Source organism: Aspergillus caelatus, assembly GCF_009193585.1.
Source record: "Aspergillus caelatus strain CBS 763.97 unplaced genomic scaffold BDV27scaffold_186, whole genome shotgun sequence".
NCBI lineage: Eukaryota > Fungi > Ascomycota > Eurotiomycetes > Eurotiales > Aspergillaceae > Aspergillus > Aspergillus caelatus.
In genome coordinates, this window is record NW_022475449.1 from 1 (window position 1) to 12,448 (window position 12,448).

General features: G+C 49.3%; 5 protein-coding genes across 5 annotated transcripts; 2 read left to right on the forward strand and 3 right to left on the reverse strand.

Moving 5' to 3' along the window:
* Positions 1-881: 881 nt before the first annotated feature.
* Positions 882-2,850, reverse strand: BDV27DRAFT_133525 (NADH-quinone oxidoreductase subunit D). Its single transcript, XM_032068108.1, has 3 exons — positions 2,099-2,850; positions 1,314-2,034; positions 882-1,246 (listed from the first exon to the last, which is right to left on the reverse strand). Exons 1-3 carry the CDS (start codon positions 2,768-2,770, stop codon positions 1,209-1,211), a joined length of 1,431 nt encoding a protein of 476 aa, XP_031924156.1. The 5' UTR covers positions 2,771-2,850; the 3' UTR covers positions 882-1,208.
* Positions 2,851-3,064: 214 nt separating this feature from the next.
* BDV27DRAFT_31858 (DNA-directed RNA polymerase core subunit RPC40) lies at positions 3,065-4,570 on the forward strand. Its single transcript, XM_032076314.1, has 3 exons — positions 3,065-3,222; positions 3,281-3,385; positions 3,469-4,570. The coding sequence occupies exons 1-3, from the start codon at positions 3,178-3,180 to the stop codon at positions 4,438-4,440; spliced, it is 1,122 nt and encodes a 373-aa protein (XP_031924157.1). The 5' UTR covers positions 3,065-3,177; the 3' UTR covers positions 4,441-4,570.
* Positions 4,571-4,621: 51 nt separating this feature from the next.
* BDV27DRAFT_133527 (NEDD8-activating protein UBA3) lies at positions 4,622-6,473 on the reverse strand. Its single transcript, XM_032068109.1, is given in 6 exon segments — positions 4,622-5,452; positions 5,503-5,799; positions 5,852-5,935; positions 6,029-6,030; positions 6,050-6,151; positions 6,208-6,473. The coding sequence occupies 6 exon segments, from the start codon at positions 6,234-6,236 to the stop codon at positions 4,701-4,703; spliced, it is 1,266 nt and encodes a 421-aa protein (XP_031924158.1). The 5' UTR covers positions 6,237-6,473; the 3' UTR covers positions 4,622-4,700.
* Positions 6,474-6,607: 134 nt separating this feature from the next.
* BDV27DRAFT_167189 (telomere length regulation TEL2 family protein) lies at positions 6,608-9,957 on the forward strand (the record flags this gene model as incomplete). Its single annotated transcript, XM_032074412.1, has 6 exons — positions 6,608-7,469; positions 7,520-7,864; positions 7,917-8,003; positions 8,058-8,595; positions 8,647-9,360; positions 9,419-9,957. The coding sequence occupies 6 exons, from the start codon at positions 6,608-6,610 to the stop codon at positions 9,876-9,878; spliced, it is 3,006 nt and encodes a 1,001-aa protein (XP_031924159.1). The 3' UTR covers positions 9,879-9,957.
* Positions 9,958-12,405, reverse strand: BDV27DRAFT_31881 (Sec1 family protein). The gene is made up of 4 exons (XM_032076315.1): positions 12,303-12,405; positions 12,041-12,236; positions 11,585-11,796; positions 9,958-11,536 (listed from the first exon to the last, which is right to left on the reverse strand). The coding sequence occupies exons 1-4, from the start codon at positions 12,378-12,380 to the stop codon at positions 10,037-10,039; spliced, it is 1,986 nt and encodes a 661-aa protein (XP_031924160.1). The 5' UTR covers positions 12,381-12,405; the 3' UTR covers positions 9,958-10,036.
* Positions 12,406-12,448: the final 43 nt, after the last annotated feature.

Sequence of the window (12,448 nt, forward strand, 5' to 3'; positions counted from 1 at the left end):
TTTTTTGGTCAATCATACTAAGCAACGCTCCATCACACAGAGCCGCCGGAAGTCCAGTTCATCGAATTGCCTAGCACATCTGAGACCCCTCGCCCGATCCCGATCCACCCGCACATATACAGCAACGGAATCATATGTCTAGACCTCCTCAGTTCAGCCGGCTGGTCACCTGTACAAACAGTTGAGAGTGTCTGCATGAGCATTCAAAGTATGCTGACCGCAAATACACGCGACGAACGACCTCCAGGCGACAGCGACTTCGTCTCGTACAACCGACGCCGGCCCCGCGACATCAACTTCTTCTACGATGATGACAACGTATAATCGTGTCTGAGGGCATTGTCAAGGGCGACTCAGCGTCAGTATTGAGCGCCATGCTTTCGTTTTCTCAAGCGATGGTGTCCTGTCAAGCCGGCTCTTGCATGTTCTGGATCAATCTACCCTTCGGACAGCTGGCCGTTCACAATCACCCAAGATTATCCAGAGGATTGCCGATTGCTGATCTAATATACATTCATGCTCATGCACCGGCCGTTAATTGTTATTATCTCCATTCTCAAGTTGCATTTGCATAGGCGCATGTTTCATGGGCGTTTCAGGAGCGGGTTTGTAGTTAACTTGGAGTAGCATATATTATCACTTACATATTATACTCGCATAAAATCATTTATGTGGTGAAGTCGGATGCCTTATTTTTCCTATTTTTTTCATCGGTCACTTTGTCATTTAAAAAATGTGGGGTTATCGATATCCGATATATATATCTCCCCGCTCCTATGAAATATCTTTCCATGTTCCACTACGTTACATTGGCATCACTTTTGAAAAGAATGTAATACGTTACACATACCGTTCTAACCATCTACATGACAAACCCCACATTTACTTAACACATGATATTGTAACTTGAAATTCGGTCACTATACACAGGGTGGATGATGGCAAGAAAAGAGATAGAGATCGGGATTCAGGTAGAGTCGACAAACATAGGAAACAGACAACGCCATTAAAAACGGAATTGGTACAGCGAGGTGATGATGATCCAACAACAGCACCGCCGCGATGAGTTGAGCACGGAGAAAAACCAAGAGGTAGATGGAAGGTTATTTTTTAAAAGAGCTTTATCTTTGCTTCTTTTCTATACTTTGGAAGAATCAAGTTAGAGTCGTTTTACAGAAGCTTTGGAGATCCCTCTTGTATTTATTTGTCTACCGGTCGACTTCACCGAACACCAGATCCATTGTACCTGGATTTGAAGATTAGCGGAGCGTTTCCTCGAAAGTTGTGGGGGTTCTAGATTTATGGAAACTTACCAATAATGGCGACAGCATCTGCCAGCAAGTGACCACGAGCGACCTGATCGAAACCACCCAAGTGGGCAAAACCAGGAGCACGGATCTTGCAACGGTAGGGTCTCTCACTGCCGTCACTGACCAGGAACACGCCCATCTCACCCTTGGGGGCCTCAATGGCAGAGTAGGTCTCACCAGGGGGAACGGCGTAACCCTTGCTGAAGAGGAGGAAGTGGTGGATCAGGGCCTCCATGTTCTCTTTCATGGCGGCACGAGGGGGAGGTGAGAGCTTGTAGTCCTCGACCTTGACAGGACCAGCGGGCATCTGGTTCAGGCACTGGTGGATGATACGGAGGGACTGGCGGAACTCCTCCATACGGCAGAGGTAACGATCGTAACAGTCACCGTTGACACCGACGGGAACGTCAAATTCAACCTTGTCGTAAGCGTCATATGGCTGGGACTTGCGGATATCCCACGGCACACCAGAGCCACGGAGCATGACACCAGTGAAGCTCATGCTCAGTGCATCAGCGGCGCTGACAACACCAACGCCCTGAGTTCTGGCCTTCCAGATACGGTTATCGGTGAGCAGCTCCTCGGTCTCGTCGATACGGTCACCGAACTGGGTAGCCCACTGGTAGATATCATCGAGAAGGCCGAGGGGGATATCCTGGGACACACCGCCGGGGCGGACGTAGGCAGCGTGGAGACGGGCACCGGAGACACGCTCGTAGAATTCCTATGTGAGGGATTGACCATCAACCACCTTGTCATCTGCTTGCGGTGAACTTAATGTTGCTTACCATGAGCTTTTCACGCTCCTCGAAACCCCACAGGAATGGCGTAAGAGCACCAACGTCCATAGCGTGAGAAAGAACGGACATGAGGTGGTTCAGAATACGGGTCATCTCTCCGAACAGTGTACGAATATACTTGGCTCTCTCAGGAACTTCAACGTTCAGCAGCTTCTCGACAGCGAGTGAGTAGCACTGTTCATTCGTCATCATGGAGACATAGTCCAGTCGGTCGAAGTAAGGCAGAGCCTGCATGTAGGTCTTGTATTCGATCAACTTCTCAGTACCACGGTGAAGCAATCCGACGTGAGGATCTGCGCGAACGATCTCTTCACCATTGATCTCCAGAATCAGTCGAAGCACACCGTGAGCAGCAGGATGCTGAGGACCGAAGTTGACTGTGTAGTGACGGATTTTGCGGCCGACCCCTTCACTCTCGGATTCGAGACCAGCGGCAACATCGGGTTCTTGGGGACCATCCTTGTTAGCCAGACTTGTGAAGGTGGGATCAGTGGGGATGAGTCTGGTAGCCTGGTAGCTGGTCGGTTCCGCTTGCCGACGAGGAAGCGTCGTCGCTATCGAGCGGGATCTGGGGATGGCGTTGTATCTGGTGAAGTTGGAGGGGCGGAGACAAAGCCTTTTGGGCGCGCTGCCCGCCAGGCGAGTAAAGGAAGCAGCCATTCGGAAGAGAGGGGAGAAGGACGAGGAGGAATTGGAGGCTGTCGGTCCTCAGTCCGGACGCAATTGATGGAGGGACTCTGCGGAGTGGTCTACACGGGTTGATGCTTGGAGGTTGCGCTGAATTACAATTTGGGCGGTCACGTGAGGAGGAGCTTATGGTCATCAGGCCGTCTCTGGTTGGTCTTCAGTTCCCGCTTATTCTGCACCCACGCTAGCTCACATTTCAAGGTAAATCGGAAAATCACGGGCCGCCCTTCCATAGTGTGCTCTACCCTCCCAGGTGCAGTATAGTGAGGCATACTCTCCGCCTTCGACCTGCAGACATACTGCCGGTTGTCTAAAGAACTTTTTTCCATTTTTCCCTCCATATCATCAACAACTTGATACTCGCAAATCGCTCACTCATCATGGCGCCTCTCGTTCCTTCGCAGGCGGAGCTTGATCGCCGGAGGGTAATTTATCATATGAGTACCAATTTTCCTTTGCTTACCATGCTAATTCTTGCCCTAGCTCGTCGACATCAATCTGGAAACGGTCTCCAACATCCCCTCCACAGACTTCCCGGGTCACTGGCCGGGCGAGTCGCATGAGTGGAACTTGGAGAAATTCAGAAATGTACAGTCCTTGTGTACTCCTTGCATTCTACGCACTTGCGTGCCTTGATTTTCTGTGTGCGCTTACATTATTTTGCTCTACAGGAATTCAATGTTGAGTTCCATCGCAACGAAAGATTCGAATCTTCCTTCTCTCTCATCGGCGTCGACGCATCGATCGCAAATGCCTTCCGCCGTATCGTCATGGCTGAAGTTCCCAGCGTTGCCATCGAGTTCGTCTTCGTTCACAACAACACCTCCGTCATCCAGGATGAAGTGCTCGCTCAGCGATTGGGTCTGATTCCACTGAAGGGTTCCGTGGATGGTATAAACTGGATGCGTTGGTTTAAGAAGGCTACGGAGGATGATCCCGAGGGTAGCGATCCGTCCGATTATAACACCATCGTCTTGCGACTCGACATCGAATGCACCAAGAACCCCAACGCTGACCCCACTGAGAATGACCCCCGCAAGCTGTATAAGAATGCGCATGTTTACGCCAGAGATATTACTTTCCATCCTGTCGGACGTCAGGAACAATTCTTTACTGGCGAGGATGCTATTCAGCCGGTCAACCCAGACATCCTGATCGCTAAGCTTCGCCCGGGTCAGAAGATCGACCTGGAAATGCACTGTATCAAGGGCATTGGAGCCGACCATGCTAAGTTCTCGCCTGTTGCTACCGCCTCATACCGTTTACTTCCCGATATCCAGATTCTGCGCCCCATTCTTGGAGAAGACGCTAAGAAGTTCGCCAAGTGCTTTCCTAAGGGCGTGATCGGTTTAGAGCCTGTTACCCGGGAAGAGGCCGCGAAGCAGGGAAGCGGATACGAGGGCCACGAGGGCGAGACGAAGGCTGTTGTTCGTGATGCCTTCAAGGATACTGTTAGCAGGGAATGTCTCAGACATGAGGAGTTCCAGGGCAAGGTGAAGCTCGGTCGCGTGCGCGACCATTTCATCTTCAACATCGAAAGTACTGGCCAATTCGATAGTGATGTCCTGTTCTTAGAAAGCGTGAAGGTCCTGAAGCTCAAATGCGCCAGATGGAAGCGGGGATTGGCGGATCTCATGCGGTAAACGAGTTCTACGCTATATTCCCGCATTTCATGTTAAAATTCTTAATGCATGGTCGGCGTTGGTTTTCGTTGCTATTTTGCGAGTTTGTACAGTTTATGAAAAGTCGGTCAAGACCTTCTTTTGTTGGGAGTCTGGATAGGGCGATTTTTGTCACATAGAAAAAGCACAATTGATATTGAAGCCTTGATCTAGTAAGAAAGTCTTTGTATTTATCGTAACGACTCATATCTCATATGAAGAGTAAAACGTTGCTGTTATTCTTATTTGAACAACAAGCGGTAGCGGAAATCAATAGTATACGCGGGATCGCTGACCGCAATTTCTTGCCCGTCTTCTACCAAATCCCTGAGCTTGCGTTTCAGATTGGCCCTGGTCTGTTCCTCCAGTTGGGGCGGGAAACGCTGGTAGAGCGTCTTTTCTTCCGTTCTCATGCTAGGCTTCTTAAGCTGAGCTTCCGGCCGGTCCCCAAGGGTGTCGATGTACTCTTGCAGCGTCATGTCCGGATCGACAGTCATATTACGCGCGAGGTTTCCACAGACAGGGCAATCCGGTTTCTTTTCAGCCTCGAATGTATAGGTGTACACACCTTCTTCACCAGCATACATCATATAGTTATCAAGGTACGGGTTGCACGAGGTGGCAATCTTTAATGCCTCAGATGTTGTCGCAGCAGCAATGACAGCATTTGTGGAGGCGATTGCAGGAATGATGTTCTTAACTACACCCTGGGTCATCTGGAAGGTGACTCCGTGGATATGGAATTGCTTTGCTCGCCCAAGAGCCGCATTGTACACCCAGCCAATGTGGTCCAGATCATCACTATCGAACGGGTCGTCTTTGCGCTTTTCCTGCCAGGCTATCTGGTGCGCCCACTCGATACAATGCTGGGGCTGTCGAGGGATGGTTGCAATTGTGCATAGCGGCACCGCAGGGCGGGGAGCATGCATGTCAAGCTGACACTCAATGCACGAAGACAGGGTTGGTAGGATAACACGCGCCTGCCCTTTGAAGCCTGGTCCTTGTTAGCCTACTGTGATAGCACAGGGAGATATAGTTTAGTACCTTCAGTTCCTCCATCGATGAGAGGCTTCAGGCTCTCAGGGTTTTCAGGATCAACCATGCCAATAAGGGTAGCATTGATCCATCGTCTCGCTTCTATGCTATCGAGACCGCAAACGACTATCTTGAACTGCATGTAGTAATCCTCATCCTTATCTTGAATCTTCCCTACATAAGGGGTAATCTTGACACCTTTGACTCGTCTCTCTACGAAAGCAGCCGCAACCTCGGCTTTAGGTTTGCCGATGTCAGATTGACGGAACAAAAACTGGCGATTCAGGTTGGATATGTCGATGGTATCTGTTAAAGTTAGCTGCGGTACACGGGACGAAGTGATAGGGGAAAGACTTGCCCATATCAATAACATGAATATCCTTGAAACCGGACAAAGCAAGATTCTTCAGGATCTCGCATCCTAGACCTCCAGCCCCGCTAAGATCGTTTCACTTAGTAACCATACCCATCAATAACAGGAGGGTCCGCGTGTATACATACATAACTCTGGACTACGTTAGTGGTCGATAGTTTGCTTAATCCATTTAGAACATACAGAATTTTCGATGTCTCCAAAGCACTAATGGTCTCGGGACCAGGCACCCAGTCTTCATCGCTGAAAGGTCCCGGCTTGCTTAATACCTTGTGGAGGTGTTTCCTGCGTGGGGTGAGTGAAATTATCAATAACTAACGTGAGAAGAAAGGGCATCTTACCACCTAAGAGGAGAGTCTGCGGAAGCCATATTGGACACGGGGTATGCTCTATTCAATCTAAGGCTACAATGGACGTCTCTGTGATTTGTTGGTTTTACCGCATCCGTAGTTAATGACGCCAGAGGTTCGAGCTGTACACTCCACTGAAATGAGTGCTTCAGAAGAGTCGATGATAAATTTTAAACCTTCTTTCCAAGAGTCACCTAAATTCTCAGGAGTCAAATAAGACAACCTATGTCTGGTGGAAACAAGCGCAGGTAGTGAAGATGGGAAGTTGTTGATCGATTGACTGATTGATTGTTCCAGATACACTCCGCTGCACGTGACCCCTCCGCTTATACAATTTCCTCCAACCTTTGCTAATCATTCTACTTTTCTCCAACGTCAGTTACTCCAAAAAATGGACGGTTTATTGACAGAAGTTAAGACCGTTACTCATGACCGGGACACGTCCCTATTGATTGCCAAGGAGAAGCCTGTCAACGGGTTAGAGAGGCATGAAGCCACTTCGAAAGCCGACACTGATGCAGACCTGACATCCGCGGATTATATATTAACAGTACTGAAGTCGAAACCTGATCGTGCAGGACTTTCTGACGTCCTTAAAGTACTGGATCCATCAAACAAATGCATAACTCCAAGAGTCTTTGATATTAGAGTTCCGAGTCCGACAACTGCTCAGATACTCAATGCCTTAGGCACCGTTACGGTCCCTGATCATTGGGCCTCATTGAATGCAAGGTCAAAGGGGTCAACATCAGAAGGCAATAAACTACGAGCCGCTCTACTGAGATGCTTTAGCAGCGTCTCTGGTATTAGTTGCTTGGTGACTCAACTTCGCTCACTTATAGCTGCAGCGCGGTCATCCTCCCAGCAGGCGAAAGCATCAGGCTCTCAAATTCGGATTCGAGATATTCTGGCAATCCTTTCTGCTCTCTTGAAGCCCAAAGATCTTGCATTGCGTATATACACGGATTTTGAGACACTCTACAGCAATGCAACTCAGAAGCAGGTTGCATGGAGAGAATTCCTGTCTCTTATTGCTGCTAGCAAGGTTCTCTCGGCTACAGCGGAGGCTCTCACGTTAGCTGGGGATTTTGATAGCCTGGGTACGATCTTATGGATTGGAGACGGCCCCCAATATACCTCTTGGTTAGGTAATAACATCTGTCATATGGTGTCAAAAATTGATTTGGATAACCAGGACGCTTGGAAAGCGGTTGCCTCTCTAACCGGACGATCATTGAGCCTTGGCTATACAGGTACTTTACACTATTCATACGCCATTTCTTATGCTAACTTCTATACCCAGATCACCTGGCTCGTGAGTTATATACCAACTTGCTCATTAGTGAGACTCTCCGAGAACGATATAGTTCTCTTTTCGATACACTTCGGCCGATGGAACAGCTTGCGGTGTTGGAAGCCACATTCCGCGACCTTGAAAAGAAGTATTTCTTAGCACTGATCGATCCAAGCAATGAGGCTATCTTGCGCCAGCGTGTTGGCGGTGTTGCAGGATTGTGTTCTAGCATCATAGGCGAGCGCCAACATATACAAACTCGGCTTCTGGATTGGCTATCAAAAGGCCAGGGTGGCTCCATACAGACTATTGGGTTACGCCGGGCATTGTTGGCTAGCTTTGCAGATCAGAAGGGTAAGCCCAACTACACTGTCTTATAGCCTTTAGTAACATGGGGTGGAAACAGAGTCAATGACAACGTTGCTCAAAAACAGCCTGGAACAGTCTAGTGACAAGTTCTATATTAAGCATGCGCCAATTGTGAGCCAAGAAGGTACATTCACATCGTTGTGATTGTAGTTAAGTTTCAGATACTGACATGCCCCAGCGAATACCCAAGTCCTACTGTTGGCAGCAGGTTACCTTAAGCGACTTGATTCAAACGCCATCATGGAAATGGGACGTTCGAGTGCGTTTCTCAACACGGTTTCCAACCGTTTGGCCGCATCATCATCTAAAGCCCGATTTCTTGGAATGATCATTGGGATGTCAATTTCGCAGCTCATTGAACAACCGGGGAAAGCAATGAAATTCGACGTTGAAGAAATGGAGGGCGACGAGGCCTTGTGGTACTTCAACCTGGTCAACACTCAAGACAGTATTGGGTCTTTTGCATCAATTGTGCCAACTGACTCAGCATCCTTGTCACAACAACCTGCCAAAAGTTCATCTACTCCGGCAACGGCTACTCGGAAACCACCAGCTCGGCAGACGGCGAAGATAGTGGCTATCGAAGAAATAGGGTCCGAAAACGAAGAGTCTGAAGAAGATGAGGACCTCATTCCCTACGAGAAACCCGATGAAGATCCTTACGATTCAGACGAAGACCCAACGTTAGTCCAACGCAACAAACCAACAACACCAGTGTGAGTCGGGCAAGGATATTCTCTCCTATGGATGTGACTAATACGTTTTAGCTATATCCGTGATCTCATAATCTACCTAAGAGACACGGAAAACGTAGAACGCTTTGAACTGGCAATAAGCACTGCTCCCTCATTAATCAGACGAAAAACTGGCTTTGGGACCGAACTCGCCGAGAATACCGAAGAACTGGCTCTTGTTATAGTTGGTTTACAAGAGCAGAGCAAATTCCCGAAATTCCATGAGTATCGGCTGCAGAGTATCATTGCCTTGGTCGTGTCCCAGCCTTTGAAGATGGGTCGATGGCTCACTGCAATGTTCTTTGACGGAGACCTGTCTCAAGTGCAACGGTCCGCAGTTCTAACAGGCTTAGGTCTGAGTGCCCGTGAAATAGCTGGGAATGGCGAGAATGACGCTAAAACACTGGGCCTTCCAACACTACCAGATGCGTCGTTCCCATCGAAGAAGTTACCAACCAATTTGGAAGCCTTATACTCGAGCAATGAATCTCCAATAGCTAGTCTAACAAAGAAGCTAGCGCAAACCTCCCTTCAACCACTGGCAGTTAATGCTGCAGATTCGCTTTCTGGTCCGAACGCTCTTAAAGTCCGAACATTCTCTTCTCGAATGGAGGTCGAGAAGCAACGCCAGCAGCGAGAGGCCCAACGTCAGAAATCCACAGCTAAGGATCTCTACAAAGTGCTGGCGGAAGGGTTCTTCCATCCACTAAAGAGTCGATTTGAGATCATGATGCTGCAGTTCTCTTCGTGAGTACTACCTAATTAATGAGATGTCGAGCAGTGGCTCATTCTAACAACGATACAGGTCAACAGCCCCTTCATACAATCCCTTCCTTACTCCTAATCTTCTCACATTGTTCATCCAGACCCTTACCCTCACCCTTTCCACCATGGGGCCTCATACTCCATACCTCCCTACCGTCACAGAGGACGCATTAACCTTCCTCCTCTCGCTCCACACGCGTCCCGTTTCTGACGACCCTACAATCCTCTCTGCTCTTCTAGCTCTCTTCCTCGCGATAGTAGATTTGAATGTCGCATCGGGCTCCACCGGTGAGGAACGACTTGTCACTGAATTCGCGTCGCAGGTAATCGAGTTGCGTGAGTGGGCAGGCGAGGTTTTCGACCGTACACCTGCAGTCAAGGGAGACGAACCCAGAGAACAGGTCAGATCATTAGCAGCAGGTGTAATGGTCAAGCTAGGAGAAGTGATGGAACGGTACCAAGGGCGGTTGATGGGCGTGAATTCCGGGTTCAAGTATTGATTTATGTAGATACTATAGATGGAAATAGTATACACTTTCCAATATTTCAGTATGAATTGCTTAGCGTACCATTCTCACTCATGATTATTAACTAAGTCATGACGATTAAAAAAACATGCATGAGAATTACTCGCAGAGTCCTCATATCCCATGACCACTTATTCCGTCTTCGTGAAATCTTGCTTCTCAATCGCAGCCTCCATCATCTTATCTCCATTAATAATGCTCGTGGTACAGATGACGATCTTCCTCCGGGGTGCCTCCTGCTCCGCAATAAACCGCAATGCAGCGATTTCCGTGAACGTAATACCACCCAAGAAGAATACATAAACTGTCTTGGTAGCATTGTTACCGCTAAGCGTTTGTCGGGCACGGATCGCCTTATCATCGCCCTTTTGGACAATACTGAACGTTGCGCCGCGGGCGCTCTTCACTAAGTCCTCAAAGCCGAGCCAGCCCGGGGATGCGGTACTGGCTGGGCTCGGCGAGGCGGAGGCTGCAACGGATCCACCTCGGATGAGGGAGAGGACGTATGGCTTTTGCAGGACGCATTGGACAAGACGGACACTGAGGGGGGCGAAACCGCTGTATACGTAGGCGATGTCGTTGGGATCCTTCTCGCTGACTTCTTCGACTACGAGACGAAGGTTCTTTCGTAGATAGCCGTAGTTTGTTTTGGAGCCTGGTTGAGTGCCCGTTGTCGGGAGGAGCATGGCTGTAGCAGAGGAACGGGGTTGAAGGAGTTCCATTTTCTCGAGAGCGGAGAACGTGAGTAGATGTTGGTGGCCGTACGCGTGGACGATCTGTCGCTTGAAATTTTCGAGGTCCCGTGGGCGGAGACCGCCTGCCATGCAGGATTCCAGGCAGAGGAGGCGGAGGACGGTTTTGAGGGGGACGTCGCGAGCAATGAGCTCTTCGACGGAGTCGTGTTGGTAGGTTGGGTCGGCGCCTGCGGCGTTGTTTTGCTGGACTTCTAGAATCTTGCGGAAGATATCTGAGCGGGTGTTTCGCATGATCTCCTCGGCGAGATTGGTGTGGACGCGGAGGCTTTGATGCTCCAGTTGGTATGTTGGTAGTTTGTTGACGAATTCACGGAGTTCTGTTGTGGTCTTCGCTGTGTGACGGCTTTCGTAGTCACTCTCGAGACGACGGGCTACTCTGTTCAGAATATCGCCGACGATGGCGAAGTTGGCGTCGCGCAGTTGGCTGAAGAGTTGATCGGAGGCATCTAACTGGACTTTTCGCTTTTGTCCCTGCTTAGACGTTTGCTGTGGGGCTTTGGAAGATTCTTGTGCTTGGGGGACTGGTGTTGGGCCGACGATGGCTGTGTCCACTTCTGCCTGGTTGTGCTTGATTCCTACGGTCTCATCGATTAAGCCTTCATATGTGAGCTGAGTGAGAAGGGCAGAGCCGAAGTCGACTTCACGGTCAATGATGATCAGGCTTTCAGTATCTGCGCTTGGGAGAAGCCCTCTGGCGCTGAGGTCAGTTAGGCCAGAGCTCTCTTCAGCATCAAGCTCCTTTCTCATGCGCAGCAGAAGATCTGCCAACCGTCGTGCATTGTCACCCTTGCCGATTATACGGGGGAAATAACCATGTCTCTGTTGAATACCCATAAGGGCCTTGGCAGCCAGGTAAACACAGCCTGGATCTTTGTGCTGCAACAATCAACATGGATTCTTTCGCAGGGTAAGGCTAATGCGTACCAGGTACAAGTCGCTGAACGAGTCCTCTAGCTCTAATGACAAGACATCTTGCTCCAGAGGCATGAAGTACACGGCAAGTTCTGCGATGTTCACATCCCCGATGATTCCTGCATCTTCCAGGATTGCATTGCTTACAAGGGTACGTCTTGGGACCCAGAATATAGAGAATTCATGCTCAACATTTCCATTGCGCTGTAGGCGTTTAATCTGGTCTAAGAGGTGTCAGCTCATTCTGATGGCATTCAGTCGGAGACATTGAGAAAGAAAGCCTTATGGATGAGCTGATATAGAATAACAAGATTCTTAATTTAGGGATCTTTTGACTGACTACGTAGAGTAGGAAGGCATCTGCGTAATCTACTGTTTGTCCCATGTGTGATGCCTGTGCTTCGCCATTTATAAGACGAGCAGGCCGAAACAAAACTACGAAGCGGTGGTAAGCAGAAAACGACATACCTGCGACGGTCCGCACCTGGCGTGTCTTTTCAGCATGAACTAGGAATACGACATTGCGTTGAGATGAGTCCACATTGCCATTCTCCAGTAGGAACACTCGGTCTACACCGTACTCTTGGAGTAGAGAGAACTTGACAAAGAGCCCGACTGGACCGGCCAAATCCTGGCTGACAACAAGGTTCTTCTTCCCACGCACCTGCACCAATTTCAGCTAAGCCCGAGAGATTTGTTGGTGCCTTGAGAGACCCGGAGCCTTACTCACGCCTTCAAGCAGAGTCAACAGATCCCTACGCGCCTTGTCCTTAAAATAGTCAGCATCAGACCCAAGATACGGCGCCATGGCTGCTGGGGAAGCCCTTGAGGACGTGTGATTGGGAGAGGAAGGCGAAGAAGCCAACCTTGAATGTT